The 26,104-nt window shown below is 41.0% G+C and overlaps 1 protein-coding gene across 7 annotated transcripts in view; it reads left to right on the forward strand.

The window, feature by feature from the left end:
- Positions 1-25,515, forward strand: part of LOC134220303 (protein crumbs) — a 209,499-nt gene extending 183,984 nt beyond the window's left edge. For 3 of the 7 annotated variants that reach the window (XM_062699314.1, XM_062699317.1, XM_062699318.1), the window contains 6 exons: positions 8,090-9,243; positions 9,305-9,432; positions 9,637-9,881; positions 9,944-10,115; positions 10,233-10,303; positions 23,997-25,515. In XM_062699314.1, coding sequence (XP_062555298.1) covers positions 8,090-9,243; positions 9,305-9,432; positions 9,637-9,881; positions 9,944-10,115; positions 10,233-10,303; positions 23,997-24,228 — 2,002 coding nt within the window. In that variant the 3' untranslated portion in view covers positions 24,229-25,515. Of the gene's footprint in view, positions 1-8,089; positions 9,244-9,304; positions 9,433-9,636; positions 9,882-9,943; positions 10,116-10,232; positions 10,385-23,996 lie in introns of all 7 variants that reach the window. The other 4 variants (XM_062699315.1, XM_062699319.1, XM_062699320.1 and 1 more) reach the window with 2 other exon arrangements.
- Positions 25,516-26,104: the final 589 nt, after the last annotated feature.

Raw genomic sequence — 26,104 nt, forward strand, 5'->3', positions numbered from 1 at the left:
AGACACGAAAGACCATCACCTTGCCGTAATCCTCTGCGCGTTACGAAGGGCCCCTGAAACTCGAACTACGCACATCACCCGATACATCGTCGCCTTGACCAAACGTATCAGTTTATCCGGAAATCCGTTTTGTGCATTAGCTGCCATAGCTGGACCCGATCGATTGTATCATATGCGGCATTGAAGTCCATAAATAGATTATGTGTGGGCACGTTGTATTCGCGGCATTTTTGCAATATCTGACGAACGGCAAACACCTGATCTGTGGTAGAGCGTTCACACATAAATCCCGCCTGGTATTGCCCCACGAGCTCTCTTGCGATTGGTGTTAGCCGTCGGCATAAAATTTGGGAGAGTACCTTGTACGCGGCGTTCAACAATGTGATTACGCGGTAGTTGCTACAATCCAGCCTATCACCCATTTTGTGGATGGGACACATGACACCTTCTATCCACCCCTGCGGCACAACCTCAGCCTCCCACACCTTGGTAGTTACCTAGTTCAGCGCTCTAACCAGTACATCATCACCGTGTTTAAATAGCTCTCCTGGTAGTTGGTCAACCCCAGGGATCAACCTCCTGGATTTCCTGGAGATCCGGAACTGGTAAAATTATGTACTACGCGCGTTCTCCCAGGTTCATCACCATACCACCATCTTCGTCTGCCAGATCGCCATTTAGGTGTTCTTCGTAGTGCTGCCGCCACCTTTATATCACCTCACGCTCGTTCATAAGAAGGTTCCCGTTTATGTCCTTACTCATATCAGGCTGTGGCACGTGACCCTTACGTGAACGGTTCAACTTCTTATAGAACTGTGTGCTATTATCGCGGTACAGTCGCTCCGTCTCTTCACGGTCTCGATCTTCCTGCTGGGGCTTTTTCCAACGGAAAATCGAGTTTTGTCTGTTCCGCGCCCGTTATATCGTGCCTCGTTTGCCCTCGTGCGCTGTTGCAGCAATCTCGCCCATGCTGCATTTTTCTCTTCCACTAACTGCTCACATTCGCCGTCATACCAGTCGTTTCTTCAGCCAAGTGCAGCGGTTACGGTGCTACCAATGGCGGATCGAATATCTCTCCAGCCATCTTCAAGAGACGCTGCGCCTAGCTGCTCTTCCGTTGGGATTGCCACTTCCAGCTGCTGTGCGTAGTCTTGGGCTAGTTTACCGTCTTGTAGCCGCCCAATGTTAAGCCGCGGCGTCCGACTTCGACGCGTGTTGTGCACCGTCGAGAGTTTTGAGCGCAGGCATACTGCAACGAGGCAGTGGTCGGATTCAATATTCGCACTGCGGTAAGTGCGGACGTTCGTGATGTCGGAGAAGAATTTACCGTCGATTAGAACGTGGTCGATTTGGTTTTCCGTTTCTTGGTTAGTTGATTTCCGTGTGGCCTTGTGGATATTTTTGCGGGGAAAGGAGGTGCTTCGGACTACCATTCCGCGGGAGACTGCGAAGTTTATGCATCGTTGGCCGTTATCATTCAATACGGTGTGCAGACTATCCGGTCCGATGACCGGTCTATACATTTCCTTGCTACCTGTGCGTTCATGTCGCCGATGACGATTTTGACGTCCCGCAGTGGGCATCCATCGTATGTCTGCTCCAGCTGTGCGTAGAACGCTTCTTTCTCGTCGTCGGGTCTTCCTTCGTGTGGGCAGTGCACGTTGATGATGCTATAGTTGAAGAAACGGCCTTTAATCCTCAGCTTGCACATCATTGCGTTGATTGGCTGCCACCCATTCACGCGTTGGCGCATCTTGCCCAGCAGTATGAAGCCGGTTCCCGGCTCGTTTGTGGTGCCACAGCTTTGGTAGAAGGTAGCCGCTCGATGCCCGCTTTTCCACACTTCCTGTCCTGTCCAGCAGATAGCCTGCAGCGCTACGACGTTGAAGTTGCGGGGATGTAATTCATCGTAGATTATCCTATTGCAACCTAGCGACTTCCAGTTCCATGTTCCAAGCGTCCAATCGTGATCCTTTATTCGTCGCTTAAGTCGTTGCCGATTGTATCAAGTCGTATTATATTGTATATGTCGTTCGTAATGGTTGTTTTGGGCCTGCGCAAACACCCTGTCTCGTCGGAGAGCCTTCGTGGCAGGTCTGTTTACTTACTTACTTTTGGATCCTGTACACCTCCGGTGGTGTAAAGGACCGACTTGAAAGATCTCCATCCAGAGCGTTGCCCGGCTATCGCTTTAACCTGTTGCCAGGTTAGATTTCGGTCGACTTCTTTTATTTCTTTATTGAGGCTTCGCCGCCATGAGCCTCTGGGTCTGCCTCTGCTGCCTCTGCTGCCTCTGCTGCGATGTCCCGCTGGGTTCCAGTCTAATGCTTGTTTACAGATTTCGTTTCCGCCCCTACGTAGAGTGTGGCCGACCCAGCCCCACTTCCGATCCCGAATTTCTGTTACTATTAGGTCTGTTTAGCGTCCCATCTAACACTTTGTGCGCTTTGAGCGCCACACGGTCGCTTTGGCGGAGCCTAGTTGCAGATACATGCAGCTTTTTATAGAAGCTTAACAGAGCCCACTGTGAAACCCCACCACATCCTAGGGAGGCACCACAACTCGCAGATGGCCTGGGGAGCGATCACCAAGCCCTTGACCATAGTCCCTGCTGCCCCCAAAACAGATAGGCATCATAGAACAAACTGTAAGTTTCGAATTAGGCTCTTTGTGTATCAATAATCGACGAACGGCACTCCCGTACCTATATTCAATGCAAAAGAAAGAGAAGCAATGCATGCGATGCTGCTCTGTCTTACATATACGCGTTGTTCAGTAAAGCTTGACTTCCAGCGCTAGGTTTGCTAGCGTTTCAAAATCATGGAAAGACCACAAAGATGCAAAGATGCTTATATGTTTATGTGCCTAACGGGTTGTTAAGATCGTAAGTTTCGAGTGAAAGAAGGATTTACAGTTATAATTCGTCAAAAAAGGACAAACATATATTTTTCCCCATTGATATTAATTATTTCGAATCTCCTGTGTTAGATTATGGGGCTATTTGCGTGAAAAATGCTTTCTGTATACATTGGTTTTTAGATTTTCGACGAAACTGTGTTTTTTCCAAGGGTCCCCTTGGGAACCAAAGCGCAAAAAAAAATTTGTAGGGTATCTGTTCCCATATTAATAACAGCCCGTATATTAATCCCAACTGTCGATAAACCAAATAAAAAATCAATTTAATTACAATTTCTCACATCGTATGTACACAATAATGGATGGAACACATTCTTGAATGTTTCGAATATTATTCAAGATTTTCTTAAAGTAGTTTTTTAATGCACAAGAATCAAATTATCAAAAGATAAAATTATTATGCACTTTCATTTTCATTTTCCTACCTCTGAACTGTTGGTTTGATGCACTGCTCGATTGCTACTAGCAGATTCATCCGTTTTCACGCCGTTGTTTTCCACTCAATTTCAAGCTAACACAAGTGTATCCTTTCGAAATTCACTTCACAACACATAAAGCACATCACATTTTCACTATACATATAATTATATTTGAAAAACCAACGCGATTTCCTATAGTTTGATATAGGTTTATTTCGAACAACGTCTTAATTATCCTTGCCCGTATTCCAAACTGTTGCAGTACGCCCAAGGGTTGCCGACCTAGATTTTTATTTCAAAAATGCTTGAATAAACTTTTACTGTGAAATACAACTCTTATGTTTGTGAAATAAGGTATATCGAAAAGATAATCTACGACAAACATAAAATTTAACTGATAAGTTGAAAAACTACAACAAAAACTGCAATTTCGTAATTATATTTCAACTCAAATACAAAACATTGTAGAATTCGGCATCACTGCAATCATATCGTTACGTATACACACAAGTAATAGTGTGCGTCTTTTATGTTGGAAACAGTATTATTGATATAGGTACAGGCATAGGATTAACTATTCTTGAATGTTATTGAAATAGGTGCATGGCGGTGATGATGTTTTTCAGCTAAATACTTCTAAAATGTGATGATAATTTCATTTTTGAAGTTACCAAATTGTTTTCAATTAAAAATTACGTGAGCCGAGCATAATTATTCGCATGTTTCTTGATTATTGGGTGAGAAATCAATGCATTTTATATCCGCATTGCCTTATTGTTATTGATATAGGAACAAATACCCTATGCAGAGGTTTTTGGGGCCGGGGAAGGTTCTTAAGATATTTCGAGACCCCTCCCGCTTTTGAGAAAGGGGGCTCCCATACAAATAAAATTGAGATTTCTGCATAACTCGAGAACTAATCAGAGAATAAATCAATTTTAGGCGAAACGAAGTTCGTCGGATCTGCTAGTATTAAATAAAAATATTAGACTTTTATAGCACCCCTAAAGACTAGGAAACAAAAAGTAAACAGTAAACACGAGTCGCACGAGAAGAGTGGCCCATCACGTCAGAGCTCTGCGTACAACGCGGTGTGGGACACTTTCTGTGGGGGTACAGCAGATGTATCCCATTGACTTCGTTAGCGGCCTCCCGAGCAGCACAAGTCAGACGAAAATGGTTTTAGCAACTTGATTGTGATGGAATCCGGTCACATATGAGTTGCAGTAAGGGGTCGTTCAAAATGATGTCACATGTTTTAGGGGGGTCTAACATTTTGTGACAGTACATGTGCTAGGTATACAAAAAAGCGTGACAGATGGGGGAGGGGGGTTCTAGAAATCCCAAAAAGTAGTGAACGTCATATTTGCAGCGCCCCTAACCTATGAGGAATTTGTGTGCTGCCAGAGCTGCCATGTCATTAATCCCTTTATTCTCTTTTAGGGTTTTTCTATCTTATAATTAAGTTCAACACCGCAATGTTATATTATTAGATTCACTGTCACCGATCCTGACAATATGATCACATTTACTCCGTTTCGTACCACGTCAAGGCACCTTTATTTCCTCAAGTTACTTTGCTTATTCTGATGGTTCGATTATGATAATTCCTTGGGGGCAAGAGAGATAGGTCTAGAATTGGATTCTCTCCAAAGTTTGGCGGAAACTCAAAAAATCCCGAAACCCAACTAAACTTTGCATCGTCCTGTTTCATTTTGAGGGAGAAGGGAAACGAAAATGGACTTTGGAGGTAGCGCTGAATGTGGGTACGTAAGCCATCTCTAACACGTGTCATATTTTTCACGGCAGATCCTCATGCTAGTTTTGTTGCAGTCCAACCAGACGTTTGGACTAGGCCTGTCCGCTTTGAGCGGCAAACATCGTTTTGTCGTTGCTGGCTTTCGAATAAATGCAGCTTCTTTCTTATAGAATTCGTTAAACCATTCCACACACTACGTAAGCTCTACAACTCTCAGAAAATTTATGAGAGGGAGTAATAGAGGTAAAAAAAACTATAGATATAGAGGAAGATTGTCGCTGTCGTCACTAGCGAAATATATTTCTTTTTTCGGCCAAAATCTATGCGAAATGCACTTTTGGAGGATCCACTTTCAAACCAGTGACGCAATCCAGATAGGCGTCCCGCGTTTCACTGGACGCTTGCTGGTCACATTACGCAAAGGAAAAATCAGTACGTTTTGACAGTTGTGTACCCCACATGTTTGGGAACGAGAAAAAAGGGAACAGCAGCGCCAATCTTCCTCTATGGTTTATTACCTCTATTGGGGGGGTCAACAAATATTTTGACGTAGTTCCTGCTGTCAATATCTTTTAGTATACGTTTCTTTAGATGGTACTGATTTGTTCTTCCAACTGTTCCTTTTGTGCTGATGAGGGATGCCATCTATAAAGAATGCGAATATGTTTGTATTTATACAAACATTCGATCTTACATGCAGAGTTCTCGTCTTAGTTTTGACGTAAACTACGTCTAAGGGGAAGACTCAGATACAGGGTGTAAAACCGAAATTTCCAAATTCGAGACCGTCACGAAATTAGGATAGATTTCAAACGCTAATAGCGTCTTTATCTTTCGATGGATTTTCGAGATTTGCTTATCAATAGATTCGGAAACTCTCCAGCAATTTGCCAATTCTATTGATACTATTGATTATCAACGTTAAACTATTGAAAATGTTATTTCTTTCCAAAACGGGTGATAAATTCAATTCCGTTCATAAATCCCCAACACGGACATCAGATTGCAGTAAGGTACGGGCCTTTTGATCCACTGCTTCGTTTTCCCTGTGTATAAAAAGCCCCATGTTTCGCGTGCGCGCAACATTTTCATTCTGGAACGGACCAGCGCGGTTCCAGCGATAACGCCTGTGGTTTGGTCTGTTGTGGTGAAAACTCATGGACGATTCAAATCAAGCCCAACTCAGCACCTAAAAACTCATGGATGAGTTGAATCATCGTATGCTTTCTGTATGTATGTAGAATCACGAGCACACGCCAAACGGAGAAACTGCAAAAATGTATTCGCATGGATGACTATCTACTAAAATTATGCCTTTCTCGTTGAAATCGTGCTCTCGTGATTCTACTACCGACGGAAAACAATCTGCCATCACCAAGCAATTAAGTTTTACTTTGATCAAAATTCATCTCGCCTCAAGTTGTGACTTAAGAGCTACTTTCATTGATGGTAGCCAATCGTTAGTAGGGGAAATTACGGCTTTGGCAGGTTTTGTTCTATTATAGTCAGGGGGTTTTCTCTAACAAATTATGCTCAAATTTGGCCTAAACATTCTTTGCATATAAAAGAATATTGTGCCAAATTTTATAAAATTAGGTCAACAAACCCCCCAAAGCAAAAATAGAACAAAACCTGCCAAAGCCGTCATTCCTTCTACTTCATACAAGAAAAATTAAACTGAGCGCTGCTTATGTTAATGACGACGATCGCGCGACCCACCCCATCGCCGGGAATAAAATTTCCGGTAGGAGCTCCGCCGATGCCGAAGGTGATACCACGGTCTGCTCTCCGCAACATCTCGAATGAAATGGCTCGCGCGCGCGGAAGAGCTGCTTTCTTGTAATCAATAAAGTTGAACCTGTAGCCACGCCCCTTTGGTGAGTGTGTGAAGGTTACACAATATTTGCAGTCATACCGGACAACAAAGAGGCGGGACTAATGAGCCATCTTTATTGATTATAAGAAAACTGCTCTACCGCGCGCGCGTGGTATTTCAGCACCTAAAAACTCATGGATGAGTTGAATCTTCGTATTTTTTTGGTATGTATGTAGAATCACGAGCGCGCGTCAAACGGAGAAGCTGCAAAAGTGTTTTCGCATGGATGACTATCTACCAAAATTATAAGTCTTTCTCTGAATCGTGCTCTCGTGATTCTACTACCGACGGAAAACAATCTGCCATCACCAAGCAATTAAGTTTTACTTTGATCAAAATTCAATGCGAATAACATTATTGCAACGTCTCTCTCCGACAAACTGTGCAGAATTGAATATGATTGCATCGAATAGTAAAGTTCGCAATATTCTGACTTTGGATTTGTTGTTATGACTGATTGGAAATGCGTATTATTGAAAACAAATTGGACTATTGAAAATAATTGGTTATTATCATTGCACCAAAAGGTTTTTCGTAGTTTACGTCGGGCGGTCGTGTCTTGCACACAACCCTTCTGATTTTTTTTAAATGCCATCTTAGCCAATTTACACTATAGATCCATTTTCACTTTTCATTTACGGATCGCAATCGGCATTTGATAACAGTTTCGAGATCCTGTTCGATTGCCATTGTGTGTTAGCTGAGGGTTCTCTTTCCTAAAGTTATCTTCTTGTTCCGAATCGTATTGGTATTCCAATCTAATCCAAATTTGGCTTCTGCCTAACATCATTTTGATGCTTAACTTTGAAATTTTTTTGACATTCTTATAGTTTTCAACAGTCTACTCTAAGGCCAATGATCAGCCGTCGTGATATTTTCTGTTGCATCACACATCTTCCTTCCATACAAAAAGCTAACAAACTACCACTAAGCTCCTCCACGGTTCAATTTATGTAGCGAACTCGGCTTGACAATGTGTACAAAAGACTTCAACGCATAATCTGGCAACAAACCCCTTTCAAAATTTAACCATGTGCGATGTGAAAAATCATCTGATGAATAATTTCAACAACAATTAAACTCACCGTCTCACAATTTTCTCCCATCGCCACCCCACAGATGTACCTGCCCGCGAGGATATAAGGGCAAGCTCTGCCAGGAGATCCAGTTCTGCGAACTGCAAAAGTGTCCGTCGAACGCCACGTGCCAAAATTTGGACACCGGCTACGAGTGCATCTCCAATATGACCTTCCACGACGACAACGAGCCGCTCAAATTTGTCTTCAACGCGGGTGGCGACCAGCAGCCGTACACCAAGGACACCAACATGGACACCATTGAGATCTCCTATCGGACCAAATTCGGAGGAACGCTGCTGTACGTGCAGGAGAGCGATATGTACTTTGAGATTTCGACAATCAACAAGTTGGTTACCATCTCCTGGAAGCTGACGCTGGATTTACCACTGAACAATCGATTTGAGTACGACGAGGACGATAACTATGGCTGGCATACGATTTTCATCAAGGTTTCAAACAATGGCAAACTGGAAGCCGGTTGGAAGGGCTGGGAAACGATGCTCGACCCGCAGCCTCCAATTTCGGTAGACATCGACTACTTGGCGTACAAACATCTGTTCTCGGGGAAGCACTACATTTATTTGGGCGGTATGCCTGCCATGTCGCACATCGAGAATAATTCAATCGTCAATGGGGGAATCGACAAAGGCTCCACATTCAAGGGATGTCTCGGTGAGACAAGAGTCGGCGGGTATTTGCTTCCATATTTCCCACATGAGGTCATCTACCCGGACACGTTCCAGTTCACGGGACCACACTTCCATCTGAACTCCAGCACCCCGGAAGAAGGTTGTATTCTGTGTTTCCAACAGTCCTGCAAAAATGGAGGTGTTTGTAGCAATCCATCGGAGAAGTACGCTTGCGATTGCCCCGCCGGGTACGATAGTGACGACTGTTCACAGAACATCGACGAATGTCTTACGGCGAACTGTACGAACAATTCGACCTGTATTGATGGAGTGGCCAGTTTCACCTGCCGGTGTCTCGAGGGATACGAAGGCGATTTGTGTGAGTTCGAAATCGACGAGTGCATGTCAAATCCCTGCCGAAATGGCGGGTCCTGTACGGATCTTGTGGCTGGGTTCTCCTGCGAATGTACCGAAGAGTACGCCGGCCCACAGTGCGAAGTGTTCCGATTGGTAACTTGCGAGAATGTACCCTGCAAGAACGGCTCGATCTGTTTCGATGGATTCAGTGAGTGATGGTAAAATAAAAATACAGAGGAATGAAGGATTAATCGATTCTTTTTCTACAGATTCTACCACAGGCAACAACTTTACATGTTCCTGCAAAAATGGATTCTCCGGACCATTATGCGATATTCCATTTTGTCAAGTGGAGGAGTGCCAAAACAGTGCGATTTGCATGACGAACGACGACAATGTACGTAGAATTGGAATTCACGATATTCTTTATTTGATATTCACCGGATAATCCGCTCATTGAATCGAACTCATTGATGAGTTCGACTATGATGTCCATCATATCTCCAACTTTTATTTAAAAGCTTGACAAGAGCGTAGAAATCACTACAGAGTTCTTGAATATTTTTTAAAAACCTCAATCTTTACTATTCTCTCGCAACAGATTCCGGTGTGTCGCTGCATACCCGGCTACACCGGACGACTGTGCGAAATCGAAATCGACGAGTGTGAATCGATGCCCTGCTTCAACGGCGGACGGTGCATCGATTTCATCAACGACTACAAGTGCAACTGCACCGGTACGGGCTTCGAGGGGAAGAACTGCGAGGTGGACATCGACGAGTGCTATGAGCTGCGGATCAACTGCGGTGGCCGAGGGTCCTGCATCAACACCAGGGGGTCGTTCAAGTATGGCTGTCAAAATAATGACTTTCAAGGGAAATTAGCGATTAATTTGTTTAACTTTGTAGGTGTCAATGCGACGAAGGAATGTGCGGAAAGGAATGCGCTCAGGTTGACCCCTGCATACAGAATCCGAACGTTTGTCAAAATGGCGGTGTATGCATCGAAGATTGTGACAAAGAACACCGTTACTACTGTAACTGTACGGTCGGATTCACTGGGATCAACTGTTCCGAGCAGGTATGTTTAAAAATAATTATCATGGCCTAATCGTCATTCACGCTTCGCACACAGCGCTTAAAAGCAATTAATCACATAACGCTTCTATCTCCTCATCGTCTCATTTTCTCTCCATAGGACGGCGAGAATCGGGTCACAGAATTAACCTCCTATATGGATACGGTGTATTACTATGTCGATAAGATTGTGGGGAGTGTTCAATTCTTTTTATAATCCGTTGGGTGTTGGTGGTGCTATTGGGTCTCACAAAAGTTAACCACCATTCCAATGTACATAAGGCACAAATTTGGTTACATTTCCGTTGGCGACTAATATAGTCTCTTAAGTTTAAAGCAATCTAACATATGTAGTAAGGTGGCTCAAAAAACACTTTTTCAAATTTTTTGATGGGCCGCCCTCTTATTCGGTTCTATTTGATGCCCTGATGCTCTGGACAAAATTTTAGCCAAATCGGTCAACGTTTGGGCAGTGCTAAACTCGTTGGAAGTTTATATGGAAAAATGTATGCAGAAACATCCAAAAACAGTGATTTGCGTTTGGACGGTACAATTTAAGATCTAGAACCATGGTAATCATTCAGTTCTTGTAAAATAAAATACAGAAAGTTATGCTGAAAACCGCGAGAAGATTAGAGTTTATTACGCAAAGATATTAGCATTTCACTGGAGTGTTGTATGGGTGAATTTATTTCTTTTCAAAGGTAAAAGAAACGAAATTTGCTCAAACCCCACTGCAGAGAAATGCTAATAACTTAGCCGGGCAAACTCGAATCTTCTCGCGGTTTTCTGCATAACATTCTGTATTAAATTCTCCAAGATCTGAATGAGTATCACAGCTCTTCATCGTAAGTTGTATAGTCCAGCTGCAATTTACTGTTTTTGGATGTTTCTGCATACATTTTTCCATATAAACTTCCAACGAGTTTAGCACTGCCCAAACGTTGACCGATTTGGCTGAAATTTTGTCCAGAGCATCAGGGCATCAAATAGAACCGAATAAGAGGGTGGCCCATCAAAAAAATTGAACAAAGTTTTTCCCATACTAATTTGAGCCACCCTAATATGTAGTGTAGTTCATTTGTTGCATAAGGTCTTGTTTTTGCATGCATTACCTTTAATATTAGAATTCTAGACCAACATGTGAAAAGGGCGCAACAGCCAACATTTATTCCTTCTGATTCTTCGTCTACATATAAAGCTGTATATGCTGATAAAGAATCAGAAGGAATAAATTTTGGCTGTTACGCCCTTTTCAAATGTTGGTCTAGAATTGTTACAGTTTCCATTTTAAATCTGACAGTCCCAAATTATCTTATAACCTAAGAAGAGAATATAAGCAACTGGGGTATTAAGCAAAAGATTTTACGGATATCGAACTACCCATTTATTTACTTACATCATTACGGGTCATGTACACCTCAAGTGGTGCAAAGGTGCCCGTTTCCAATTTTTCAATCTACGTACCTCCGGATAAAAGCCGAAATGCTGACTTGATGGATGAACACATCTCCACCGTTCGTGAGCTTTGTAAAAATGCGTCTGATGATGACATCGGTTGTGTGTTGTTGATGAGAATGGAATCCGTCCTTTACCAGGGAATCAACATTCGAGCAACGCCTAACAATATACCCTTTGTCATCAACAGAGTTTGTTACTGACCAACGCACCTAGCGACAAACCTTTATCAGAACTCGAACACAATATGACAAGAATCATTTGCCTTACATGCTCTGATATTTCCGAGAATACGATGCTATTTTTGTAATCGGAGTTAGATTCTCGAATATTTCCATAAAAGCAGAAACTACGATAGCTTTGTCGTTGGTTACAATACATCTTCTATGACCCCAGCACGAACTGCTTTGCTAGATGGAATGGACTTCTTGAACCTATTCCGTATTTAACTGCATAGTCCCATTTATAAGATATTATTGTGCTGTCCCGTCGTAATCTAAAAAAAAACTCCATTTGTCCCGTTTTTTTATTGATTCTTCCAAAACAACAGTTCAGAAATTATTAAAAAAAATCAATATTTTAGGCAGGAATGTAGAATCAAATACATAGAAAGATTTTTTGTGCGTCTTTATTAGAGAGATTTACACCCCTTGGCGCATCTCTAAACGAAGAAAGTGGACGAAACCTATAAGAAAAAGTGTGAAATATTATGTTATTAGTGTTGCTTTCAAAAGAATGCTATCTATGCCGTTTTGTATATTCCATTTCATAAGGCTTTTAACAGTTAATGGCAACAGGTGTTTCTCGTGAAGATTTTTACATACAGTTTCATTTTGAGCAGGTAATTTTTTTTTCTAATTTGCTTTTTAATCATTTGATTATTTTCGAAACATTAAGAATCATTTAAGTCAAAATCGAGTCCTATACATTAGAACAGCGGTTCTCAACCTTTTTCTTGAGAGGTACCCTTTGGAACTTTTGCATTAATTGAGGCACCCCCTCTCGAAATTAGGCTTCCAATTATTTTGAAAGAATAGTACCGAGTCCTTTGAAGGGAAGCTCCTTTGAGCTTTTGTATCCCTTTGAAGTAGACTTCCGCGCCTCTTCATTAGAGGCTTCTGAGCATCTTGTAGAGAGGCTTCCGAGCCTCTTGAAGGCGGTTTTTGAGCCACTAAAAAGAAGGCTTCCAAGCCTCTTGAAAAAAGGCTTCCGAACCACTTGAAAGTGCCTCTCGAAAGAAGGATTCTGAGCCTCTTGAATGGGGGCTTGCGAGCCTCTTGAAAGAAGGCTTCCGAGCCTCTTGAAAGGAGGAGGCTTTTGAGCCTCTTGGAAGGATGCTTTTAAGTCTCTTGAAATGTGGCTTCCAACCCTCTTGAAAGGAGCCTTCCGAGCCTCTTGGAAGGAGGCTATTGAGCTTATTGAAAGGAGGCTTCTGAGCCTGGAAGATAGTTTTTGAGCCTCTTGAAAGGATCTTGAAAGGAGACTCCCAAACATCTTGAAAAGAGGCTTCCGAGCCTCTTGAAAGAAGGCTTCCGAGCCTTTTGGAAGAAGGCTTCCCAGCCTCTTAAAAGGATGTTGAAAGGAGTCTTCCGAGCCTTTTGATAGGAGCCTCTTGGAAGGAGGCTTTTGAGCCTCTTGAAAGAAGGCTTATAAGTCTTGAAGGAAGCTTTTGAGTCTATTGAAAGGAGACTTCTGAGCCTCTTAAAAGGAAGCTTCCGAGCCTCTTGAAAGGAGGATTTTGAGCCTCTAGAAAAGCAGGATTTTGAGCCTCTTGAAAGGAGGCTTCTGAGCCTCTTGTAAGCCTTCCGAGCCTCTTGAAAGAAGGCTTCCGAGCCTCTTGAAAGGACACTTTAGAGCCTCTTAGAGGGAGGCTTTTGAGTCTCTTGAAAGGGATTTTTGAGCCTCTTGAAAGGAGGCTTCTGAGCCTGGAAGAAGGTTTTTGAGCCTCTTGAAAGGATCTTGAAAGGAGACTCCCAAACATCTTGAAAAGAGGCTTCCGAGCCTCTTGAAAGAAGGCTTCCGAGCCTTTTGGAAGAAGGCTTCCCAGCCTCTTAGAAGGATGTTGAAAGGAGTCTTCCGAGCCTCTTGATAGGAGCCTCTTGGAAGGAGGCTTTTGAGCCTCTTGAAAGAAGGCTTATAAGTCTGGAAGGAAGCTTTTGAGTCTATTGAAAGGAGACTTCTGAGCCTCTTAAAAGCAAGCTTCCGAGCCTCTTGAAAGGAGGATTTTGAGCCTCTAGAAAAGGAGGATTTTGAGCCTCTTGAAAGGAGGCTTCCGAGCCTCTTGAAAGGACACTTTAGAGCCTCTTAGAGGGAGGCTTTTGAGTCTCTTGAAAGGGATTTTTGAGCCTCTTGAAAGGAGGCTTTTGAGCCTATTGAAAGGAGGCTTCTGAGCCTGGAAGAAGGTTTTTGAGCCTCTTGAAAGGATCTTGAAAGGAGACTACCAAACATCTTGAAAAGAGGCTTCCGAGCCTCTTGAAAGAAGGCTTCCGAGCCTTTTGGAAGAAGGCTTCCCAGCCTTTTAGAAGGATGTTGAAAGGAGTCTTCCGAGCCGCATGATAGGAGCCTCTTGGAAGGAGGCTTTTAAGCCTCTTGAAAGAAGGCTTATAAGTCTGGAAGGAAGCTTTTGAGTCTATTGAAAGGAGACTTCTGAGCCTCTTAAAAGGAGGCTTCTGGGCCTCTTGAAAGAAGGCTTATAAGTCTGGAAGGAAGCTTCCGAGCCTCTTGAAAGAAGGATTTTGAGCCTCTAGAAAAGGAGGATTTTGAGCCTCTTGAAAGGAGGCTTCTGAGCCTCTTGTAAGCCTTCTGAGCCTCTTGAAAGAAGGCTTCCGAGCCTCTTGAAAGGAGGTTTCCGAGCCTCTTGTAAGGCTTCCCAGCCTCTTGAAAGAAGCCTTCCGAGCCTCTTGAAAGGACGCTCCCGAGCCTCTTAAAATGAGGCTTTTGAGCCTCTTGAAAGGATGCTTTTGAGCCTCTTGAAATGAGGCTTCCAAGCCTCTTGAAAGGAGCCTTCCGAGCCTCTTAGAAGGAGACTTCTGAGCCTGGAAGGAGGTTTTTGAGCCTCTTGAAAGAAGACTTCTGAGCCTCTTGAAAGTAGTGACTTCTGAGCCTCTTAAAAGGAGGCTTCTGGGCCTCTTGAAAGAAGGCTTATAAGTCTGGAAGGAAGCTTCCGAGCCTCTTGAAAGAAGGATTTTGAGCCTCTAGAAAAGGAGGATTTTGAGCCTCTTGAAAGGAGGCTTCTGAGCCTCTTGTAAGGCTTCCGAGCCTCTTGAAAGGAGGTTTCCGAGCCTCTTGTAAGGCTTCCCAGCCTCTTGAAAGAAGCCTTCCGAGCCTCTTGAAAGGAGTCTTCCGAGCCTCTTGAAAGGACGCTCCCGAGCCTCTTAAAAGGAGGCTTTTGAGCCTCTTGAAAGGATGCTTTTGAGCCTCTTGAAATGAGGCTTCCAAGCCTCTTGAAAGGAGCCTTCCGAGCCTCTTGGAAGGAGACTTCTGAGCCTGGAAGGAGGTTTTTGAGCCTCTTGAAAGAAGACTTCTGATCCTCTTGAAAGTAGTGACTTCTGAGCCTCTTAAAACGAGGCTTCCGAACCTCTTGAAAAGATATTGGAAGGAGGCTTACGAGCCTCTTGAAAAGATATTGAAAGGAGACATTTGAGCCTCTAGAAAAAGATGCTTTTGAGCCTCTAGAAAAGAAGTCTTTTGAGGCTTCCGAGCCTCTTGAAAGGAGGCTTTTGGGCCTCTTAAAAGGGATTTTTGAGCCTCTTGAAAGGAGGCTTCCAATCGTCTTGAAAATAGGCTTCGGAGCTTCTTGGAAAGAGGCTTTTCAGCCACTTGAAAGGAGGCTTCTGAACCTCTTGAAAAAGGCTTTCGAGCCTCTTGAAAGGAGGTTTCCATGCTATCGCATCTTTTGAAAGGAGGTTTTCATGCCTCTTAAAACGAGGCTCCCGAGCCTCTTAAAAGAAGGCTTACGAGCCTCTTGAACCTAATCACTTGAGGCAACCTAATCACTTGAAAGGAGGCTTCTGAAGTGCCCAGGAGGCTTCCGAGCCTCTTGTAAGAAGGCCTTCAAGCTGCTTTGAAGAAGGCTTCCGAGATGCGTAGAAGGATGCTTCTAATCCTCTTGCAACGAAGCAACCGAAAAAAAATGAATTTGTTCATTCGACGTTTTGCTCATTCGATCTTTTGTTCCGCAGCCATTTATACATACATTGTGCTGGTTGTGGAAGGCAGAATTCAATTGGGATTTATTGATTGCATTGCATATTATTTACAATATAAATTTAAATACACAATTATCAAAACTATATCAATGAGTTTTGATTGGAATTGTAATACGTCCGCCATTACGCATTTGTGTCCGAGGTACCCCCTAGCACAGAGACCAGACGTTGAAGCTCCACTCGCCATGTTGTGATAACTTTTTACTGTTCATTTTGAAATTACTTTGGAATGTCGCCGTTATCTCGTGCATAATCAGCGCTAGCGTCATCAAAAAATGCCACTGTGCGCTAGTGTCGTTATGCATGGAAGAGCATGCCAGCGCCATCGTGTTGTCAAAATGAGATTGTGAGTTGCAATGTCGACATCGATGGCGAAGAGGTTCAGGATGTTTGTTTACACATGTTTTGCAAGAAATTTTGTTCGAGCCTCCATGTCTGTTCTCTGTGCCCCTAGGGCCAGCGAAGGTACCCCCAGGGGTACATGTACCCCAGGTTGAGAACCGCTGCATTAGAAGCTTGTCTGCAAAATTTGCTCCCATGTGTGTGGACGGGATTTATGGAATTTCATTATGACAAATTAGAAATTCAGCCCGATTTAAAGTACAATCCGGCGGAAATCGCCGGGAGTCCGAACTGTAAATCAGACTATAAATTGACTATTAAGACTATAATTGAATCACATGGGAACAAAATCAATAGACAGGATTCCCGAGGTGTGAATCGTTTAGATTTGAATTGAATAAATTTTATCCTCATGTGTTTTCGTTCGCGTCCCTTTGAAGAGTGAAATATTTTTAGTTAAGTATTTTTCGACGACTAACTTAGGGTCGATTTCTTCACCTTCACTTAGGCCTTAAACCATGTTTAGTGTATGGGTAAGCACCGCTTAACAGTTAAGCGAAGGTGAAGAAATTGGTCCTTAATACAATAGAAAGTTAGGGTGGTGAATGATTCACGCCAAAATATTTCGAATTTCTTACACGGAAAATGAAAATTAAGCCCATAAATTTTGATTTTTCCATAGCTCTTGAATTTTATCACAAGGTTTTCTGACATGTCCCGTTTTGCATTTAAACGTCCCGTTTTTCCACCGAAATGATTTGGTCAGTCAAATTCCAGGCAAATGTTCAACTCAACGGCTTAGGTCGTACATACACTCGACATGATTTTCGCTCCTATTGGCCCTGAGGGCAGCGCGAAAACAAAATTGGGGCTGGGTAATGCTTCTCAATGTCACCCGGCAGGCATCTTCTTCTTCTTCTTCTTATTGGCATAACATCCCCACACTGGGACAGAGCCGCCTCGCAGCTTAGTGTTCATTAAGCACTTCCACAGTTATTACCTGCGAGGTTTCTAAGCCAAGTTACCATTTTTGCATTCGTATATCATGAGGCTAACACGATGATACTTTTATGCCCATGGAAGTCGAGACAATTTCCAATCCGAAAATTGTCTAGACCGGCACCGCGAATCGAACCCAGCCACCCTCAGCATGGTCTTGCTTTGTAGCCACGCGTCTTACCGCACGGTTAAGGAGGGCCCTTAATTTCCACTTATGTGCCTTATTAACAACAACCACTGGACTGCGCGACCGCCATCCGATGATTCAGCTCAACGGACGCCGTCGATTGTCGATTGAACATGGGTGCAAATTATGTGCTGCTGCTGCCACGACCGCCACTACCACCGAGCGAAACAATTTCATCCGCACCACCACCGCTGAGACAGCCGTTGTCACTGGGATCGCTTATGGACGCCCGGGTTCGCTTTTCGTGACATCCAGAATGAAAATGAGGCTCCGTCAGCTCCGGATTTATCACTGGCTCGGAGCTTAGTTCGTTCACTAAATTTTGAGTTACTAATGTCAGAGCATTGACTGTGCTTTAGCAACTTCAACTCATTCATGATGGCCTCGGTTGAAGTAGACCTGTGCGCCGCCGCGCCACGCCGCCGCCGCCGACACTTTTTGGCATACGCTGACGCCGGTCAAGGTATCGGCGGCGCGCCGTACGCCGGTTGCCTCCACGCCGCCGAATTTCGTATTTCACGCCGATGATTGGCCAACACAAAAATCATAATATGCAGTGCTTTTGCATCTGCAAAACCAAGGCAACCTATCAGGCATTGATTAAATAGCTATTATAACTTTAGCTGATTTGTTTGCTATTTCTGTCACTTTTACCCGCATTGGCATGTTAAATGTTAGGTCATCTAAGGTCATCTTCTTGGCTACAGACCTACAAATCAACGAGCGTAGCGATGAACTTCTAATCTCATATGTAACTTCATGTGGAATAACCTCATTCTGGTCGCATTAGGTGGTTCATAATCTTTTTGAAGGTTTGAAATTTACATCCTAATTGGTGTAGTGCTTATATTCGTGGCTACACTATGAATGTTGGATTTGGATTCCCAGTCTGGTAGGATTGTTTTAAACTTCCCTGGGCATAGAATATCATTGTGATAGCTTCGTGATATACGAATGCAAAAGCTACAGCACGATGGGGCATGTGACCCAGCAAATTGAACATTTCCTTCACTCCTGCTTGTACTTAAATTGCCAGAAAAAAAACTGGTTTCGATTTACATTGATGAACAAGTGCCAAAGAAATTTCTTGGTTTTCCTGAAATAATTTCCGAAGTATGTCCTGGAGGAAGTTCTGAAGAAATACATGAAGAAAATTCTTAGTCTTGAGGACTTTCTGGATTTATCCCCGTATTTCAGGAGGATTTTCTGAAGGCATCCCTTGAGAAAATTTTGATGGAATTCTTGGAGGAATGTCCAAAGAAATTCTTCCAGAAATTTAAAAATGTCGATTATTTCTTTAGGAGTGCCTTTGGAAATGGCTCTAGCAGTTCGTACGGAGATATCCAAAAATACGTCGTAGAATTTTGGAAGAAAATGGCGGAGAAAGTTCCGAAGAAATTACTAAATGAATTTCCGAGGCAGAGTAGAGACACTTACGCGAAGCCCGCGGGAAAGAGATAATCTCTTTTCAACAGTGTTATCCAACAGACTAATAAATTACTTTATTTTGATAAACAATTCCCAAATAAATTTCTTGGTTTTCTAAAATAATTTATCTGGAGGAAGTTCTGCACGAACACATAAAGAAAATTCTTAGAGTCTTGAGAAATTTCTGGATCTATCTCCTTAGTAATTTCTGGAGGATTATCTGACGGAATCCCTGAAGAAAATTCCGAAGAATTTCTTGGAGGAATGTTCAAAGAAATTCTTTAAGAAATTCAAGAATATCGGTAATTCCTTTAGGAGGAAATTATATCTAATATCTGGAAATTCTCCCTAGAATTTTAGAAGAAAATGGCGGAGGAAATTCCGAAGGTATTACTAGATGAATTTCCGAAGAAATGGAATGTGTTATGGAATACCTGGAAAAGTTCCAGTGCAATTGTTAAAATAATTTCCGAAGAAATTTTGTAGGAAGTTTTAAATGTATGTAGGGCAAGTGTACAAGAATATTTTAAAAATGTTTCAAAAAGAATTTCTCAAGAAATTCCTGATGGATTTGTCAGAAATATTCTTTGAAGGAATTTTGCAGGAATTTCCAGAAGAATTCTTTAAGAAATTTCCTAGGGTCCTAAGAAGTTTCGAAGCAATTCCCGAGGGAAATTTCAAAGAAAAACCTGGTTTCATTTGTGGAAATTTTTTAAGGAGGAGGAATTCCCGGTCGAATTCCTGACGGAATTTTTGAAGGTTTACTAGAATGAGTTTCTTTATGACTTACCGAAATAATTACTAATTAATTTCCTAGAGAATTATTTGAGGTATTTACAAAAAAAAAATCCTATGAAATTTTCGAAGGAACTCCTGCAGTAAATTCCCAAGGAATTCTTGATCCGAATCCTTTTTGTTTATTGAATAATTCCAATTTTTTTCAAATAATTTACTGTTTTATGATAACATATAGCCTAACATTCTTTTTAATTTCATACAGCATCGAGTTTTCCAGAATGTTTTGTATGTTTGTCAAGTGCTATAATATTTCTTTCGCAATGTTTCGAGGATTTTGCACACCGTGTTTTCAGCTATTACTTCAAAAATGTCATCAATATTACTACTTAATCCATTCTATCTGGTTTTTATACTCATTCAATAAGCATTATAGATTTTAAAATTAAAATAATTTCTATCGGACGAGAATTAGAACAATTTCAAATTAATAGCGATTAGCCCCAAAAAACATTTAAAATTATTCCGAGCTCTCGTTTTTCAAAAGTTTTTTACTTTTTGGAGCAAAGTGGTCTGTGTCATTAGTGTCCAGATGAAACCCCAAGATAAACCGTAAATTTTCAAATATTTTTTTTGTGGTTTTTCGAAATTTGCAGGTCAATGAAATTATTTTCCAGCCAGATCTCGTGCGAAAAGACAGACATTATTATCTATTATACATCTGTATTGAAAATTTTATTACCTATACGTTCTTTTCTATGTAATTTACAAAAAAAAACACTTTCCAAAAACAACCCATTTAGTGCAAAAAAAAAATGGTCAAAAATCAAAGCTTTATATTTTCCTAATTTTAAGCAAAAAATTCGAAACTAATACATCACGTGAAAGAGCAGGATGTAATTTATAGGAGTTATCGACATTTTCATTGAATAACAAACGGTAATTCAATTGGTGACTTTTTCTTAGTGTATTTATAATTATCGGAACGGTCTATATCAGAAATTTCGATATTTTGGGAGTTTTTCTTGGCATGTAGTCTAGATTCTAGAGTCAAAATTAAGTTTGTTTTATAGCTGTCCGGATTTTCTAAGAAATTCTAGGAGAAATAATGAAATTTTTATTAATATTCCAATAGCTACTTGTTTGGAAAATCCATTAAAAATTCCTTTGTAATTTTCTTTCAGAATTCCTTCAGAAATTCATTTTAAAATTCTGTTCGAAATTTTTTTCAGGTTCTTTTTGGTAATTCCTTCAAGAATTGAGTCAGAGAAGGAATTTCTTTGAGAATCCCTTTAGAAAAGCCACCAGGAATTAATTTGGACATTCATCAAAAGATTCCTTCAGAAAACCCTCTAGATAGCCCTTTTATTTGTTTTCCTTTGGAACTTCCTTGGCATTTTTTTTTCAGTGAACCATACAAAATTGCTGCAGGAATAGTTGTGGAACGAATCCTAATTTGGAGCAATTTTTAAAGGAATTTTGAAAAAAAGGTATTTGAGTGTTGAACTTATTTTCAACTAAAAAACACTTAAACGACGTATTAAAAAAAATTAAGGAATATTATAAACGAAATTTCCGAAGACTTCCCAAAAGCATTTCAGAAGAGATTCCCGAAAGAATTCTTAAAGAAATTTTAAAGGAAATTTTCAAAGATCTACATTCTGCAGGAATTTCTGGAAGAGTTGCTAAAGGAACTTCCGGAGGAATGTCCGAAGGAGTTCCTATAGGAAATTCGGAAAGAAATCCTGGAGAAAGTTCCAAATGAATTCCAGAGAAACATTTTGAACAAATACCAAAAGTATCTTTTTAGAGTTACCGAAAAAATTCTTAGAGAAATTACTGGCAGAATTTTTATTAGAAATTCATGAAGGAATTTAAAATAAATCCTAAATCAAATTCCGAAGGTTTTCTTCTAAAGGGATTTCCGAATGTATTCCTAAAACAGTGTCGGTAGGTATTCCTATAGAAATTCTTGGAAGATTTTTCATGGGTTTTTTTCTAAAGAATCCTTGAAGGAATTTTTCAAACTTGTTTGGGAATACAAGTTTTCGAATTCCCAATTCCCAAAGGCTCCGTGAAATAATTTCCGAAGCAATCCCTAACAAATTCCTGAAGGAACTTTTGAAGAAATTTCGGAACGAATTTCCGAAGAAATACCCAAATAAATTTTCAAGGGAATTATTGGAAGGAAGTTCTGGAAGATTCTAGGAGGAAGTTCTGAAGGAATTCATGAGGGAAACTCTAAATCAATTCTCATAATTCCTTTTTTCTGAGATTTTCTGAGAAATATCTTGATGAATTTCCAAACGAATTTTTGGATTTATAATCGAATTACTTTCCAATGAACTTATGTGCTGTGATGCGGCAATGTCCTAGTGGAGGATGTAATGTAGACTGTTGCTGTGGAGATACAAGCTATAGTTATTAGGATGTTCACCCTATCAGTTTGACTGTAGCTAGCAATTGTACAAAACAATAAATTCATAAAAAGCATTATACGCCTTGCAGCGTTTTTTTTTTATATGCTCTAAGGGTCTGTCTCAATTGGATAATTAAACTGAAATTAAACTTAAAAGTGACATTTCAATAATTATCGAATAACCATGCTCGCAGAGCAAGATTACTTTGGACAGATATCGAATCATTTTTCATCGATGTCTTATTGGAATTGCTGGGTAGCACCAGCCATTCTTATAACGGGGTGTTTTTTTTTAATTTTCGAACTGTCACTTTTAAGTTTAATTCTCCAAATGAGACAGACCCTAAGTTCTTCACGCCGATTAACGCCGCCGCCGCCGCCGCCGCCGGTGTAAAAATGGCCTTACGCCGCCGCCGTTCTCAAATACTTCGGCGCACAGGTCTAGGTTGAAGTAGATTCACTCTGGCTTGAATTGTGTTCCTCGTAATGGTTGGCCATTCTGATTGTTGGCGAGCTCACTTTATCGAATTCAATACATATTCGGTTTAATTCTTTGGTGAGGTCGATTGCCAGTATTTTTACAATATTTTTCATCGTCGACTACAATGACGAATCGAACAGTGACGTGATGTGATTTTTTATCTCATCAACATCAGCAGTTTTTTGTTCATGTTACTCTGATTTTGAGTAGAAGATTGTATTTCCTTCTTTAACTCATTAATATCCACTTCAATGTTCTCAAAGCTTCCAGTTTTTAGCTGGATGAGAACGGATGCTAACTTGTGATTAGCATCCCTAAGGAACTTATTATGCTTTAATGCCTGCTGGCTGAGAAGTTTTTCAAAACTAACTTCCAATACGAAGTACTTCCTTGTACTACCTTGTATCCAGAAGGTAGATAAAGCCGGAAGGGTACGATGGGCAGGACATGTTACAAGAATTCCGGACAGCAACCCTGCAAAGATGGTGTTCACTTCCAATCTGGCAGGTACGAGGCGGCGTGGAGCGCAGCGAGCGAGGTGGGCAGACCAGGTGCAAAACGACTTGGCGAGCGTGGGGCGCATTCGAGGATGGAGAGATGCGGCCTCGAACCGTGTATTGTGGCGTCAAATTGTCGATTCAGTGTTATCTGTTCAGATGTAAACTAAATAAATGAATAAATAAATGAACGAAGCGCTTTTGGCATTCGTAGCACAATGGTAGCATATATGCAATAAGGCCGTTACAAATATTTAATTAACATTTTGTCCTACTGGTCTCCGAAAAGTCAAGGAGGGGGGGGATAATAAAAAATGAATGTTAAAATGAAAAATTAACTAAAAAACTCCTCGGATTTGTTAAAGATTTTTTTGAAAATCCTCAAAATTATCCAAATTTTATTTTGTTGCCCCCTCAAAATATTTTTTTTGGCAAAAAAAATCCGAGGGGGAGGGAGACAAAATAGATTTTAAATATTTGTATCGGCCTAATGTGTTTCTTGTAATTTCACTGGGCGCCGACGCATGCAGCATGAAACTATCTACAACACGACCCGAAACAACACCACTTGTCGCCACTCACGGAACAGTTATTGATATCGCACGGCATAATTCACTTACGTAGCAATAGCGCGTTCAATTAAGCGGAGCAAAATTAATAATAATGTACGTGCTACCCGATCGGTGACTAATTACAAACAATTTTCGAAGATATATTGAATTATTTTATCTTGCAAACAAATTTTCTTTTCTTTTACTGTCTCCTCCTCCCTCAAAAAAATCATAAAATTTCAACCTTACCTAGAAAATTCTTCAGGAAAACTGATTTTTGCGATTTTATCAATTTCTCTATTTATTTTTTCCACACCCTTTATTGTTCATAGACTAGAATAGGACAATAAAAGAAATAATTATTTATTTCAGTCTATTTAATAATTGGATTTTATTTTAACAAACTTTAATTTAAAGCGAGATGCACGAAATATTTTGCTACTAATTATACTTAGAAATCTAAACGGTGAAGGAACTTCTAACATTTCATTTAACATCGCATGTGCAACAATATAGCTTTATCAACTGCATCGATCACAAAACCATATGATCAACTTGAATCTCTCGTCCACATTAAACAGGCTACACTGGAAGCTGAGGGAACAACCGGTGCGGACATCGCTCTCATCGTGGTACCGGTGGTGATCGGTATCCTGGCGATAGCGGGCGCTCTGTTCGGTGCATTCCTGGTGACGGCGCGTAACAAACGGGCCACCAGAGGAACGTACAGTCCCAGCGCCCAGGAGTACTGCAACCCAAGACTGGAAATGGACAACGTCCTGAAACCACCACCCGAGGAGCGACTCATCTAGACCAAATTGGTTCTCTCGTATGTTTCCTTGTTGTACCTTTTAGATATTTTGTAAACATTGTTTTGTCGAGTTGCGAACAGACCTGGGAGATTCGTTATCTCCTTCCAATAGGTACAGGGCACACAACACACACACCGTTCCGGGTATCGTTTGTAGATATGTGGAAATATTATGATCTTGTTGAAAGCGCGTGCCCATCCGTTTGTTGGTTACATTATATTGTGAATAGAAACAAATCTTTTACTCAATGTAGGCTTAGGGATGAAACTAACTTAATCAATCCACTTGGGTTGACTAAACTGCATCTGGCCCGACTTCCCAATTGATGATACAATTTGGAAATTAGTTGGTCAAACTGAGAAACACTCGAACAAATTAAAGTCGCGGGAGAAAAAATCATTTTAACTATTACTTAAAGAAGACATATTGTGATATAAATCCTACCCCCTAGATGCAGATTGATAAGAATGGAAATATTTTAACATGAAACACAGCACTTTCTTCGGGAGCATGAATCTTTTAATTGAAACCTTAGCCTAGGATACAAAAAACATTCCTTAGAGCCTTGTAGGACATCTACAAACTCCGTCCATTAGTCTATGACTCTAGTAAGCATGTCTGATCACATCTAAATTCAAGTGCCGTATTTTCCTTTCGATAACAGTCGCACTGACTACTAACTCTACTTCATTAAATTTCGGGTCGTTTTAAATTATAATTAAAATTAAAATTACGTCAAAAAGCTTTTTGATCGCATTTGTTTCCGCTATGGATTGAAGGCAGTTCTGCTAATATCGGCACCAATCGATTTTCAAGCGAAAAAATATAGGTATTTGTCAACGCAGGCTGATTAAAAAACTATCACCATAACTAACACAATTCATTTCAATAAACGCGATACATTCCATTTCACCAATTATTTATGTTTAAAACGTGCTGCTGCCGACTGACATCGCTTTGAGACCTACGATAATAATTTTAAAAACTGTCTTTTAGTGTAAGCGATTCATGCATGATTTAGTCCGAAAGAAAAACAAAAGGCTAGAAGCAGTAAATCAAGTATGACCATAAGATAGGTATAACCAGGCACCACTGCCGGTTTGCTTCTGTTTATTGGCGAAATGACCAGAAAAAAGCTATCTAAACCTTCATCTTTTTTTTTTCGACGTTTAGAGAAAACGAAAGAAGCCTATTTTGTAAAGTAGATCTTAGAGCGAATATTTTTAGATCTATGCCTGCGTCGTTGCTAGGATAATGTAAAATAAAACAGATATTTAAACAAACAAATCCAAAACCTTCGTTTTTTTTTTAAGAAATATCACACTAAAGCCAACCCTTGTCGATACTTCTCCATAGGGTTCCTGAACATTTAGAGTGTCCAGGTTCACTTCTGCTGCAACAGATAGCCTTTTGGGGTTTTTGGAAGTAGGCGGCCTCTTTCCAGTTCATTCGCATTATGTGAAAAGCCCACTTAAGTTTGCATTTTCTAATGCATCTACTGTTCTTTCACGTTGGCCCTATGACCCCTAGGGGGTTCAGAATATATGAGTGAGTGAGTTCTCTCAAACCAATTAGTTCTTCGCCTTTTGGGTCTGTCTCATTTCCCGAATTAAGCTTAAAAGTGACTGTCAAAGATGTTATCGACAATTTAGGGTCTGTCTCATTTGGAGAATTAAACTTAAAAGTGACAATTCGAAAATTAACAAATAACCCGGCCATAAGAATGGCTGGTGCTACCCAGCAATTCCAATAAGACATCGATGCTAAATGATTCGATATCTGTCAAAAGTAATCATGCTCTGCGAGTAGGGTTATTCGATAATTATTGAAATGTCACTTTTAAGTTTAATTTCAGTTTAATTCTCCAAATGAGACA

Source organism: Armigeres subalbatus, chromosome 3 (assembly GCF_024139115.2).
Source record: "Armigeres subalbatus isolate Guangzhou_Male chromosome 3, GZ_Asu_2, whole genome shotgun sequence".
Classification (NCBI taxonomy): Eukaryota; Metazoa; Arthropoda; class Insecta; order Diptera; family Culicidae; genus Armigeres; species Armigeres subalbatus.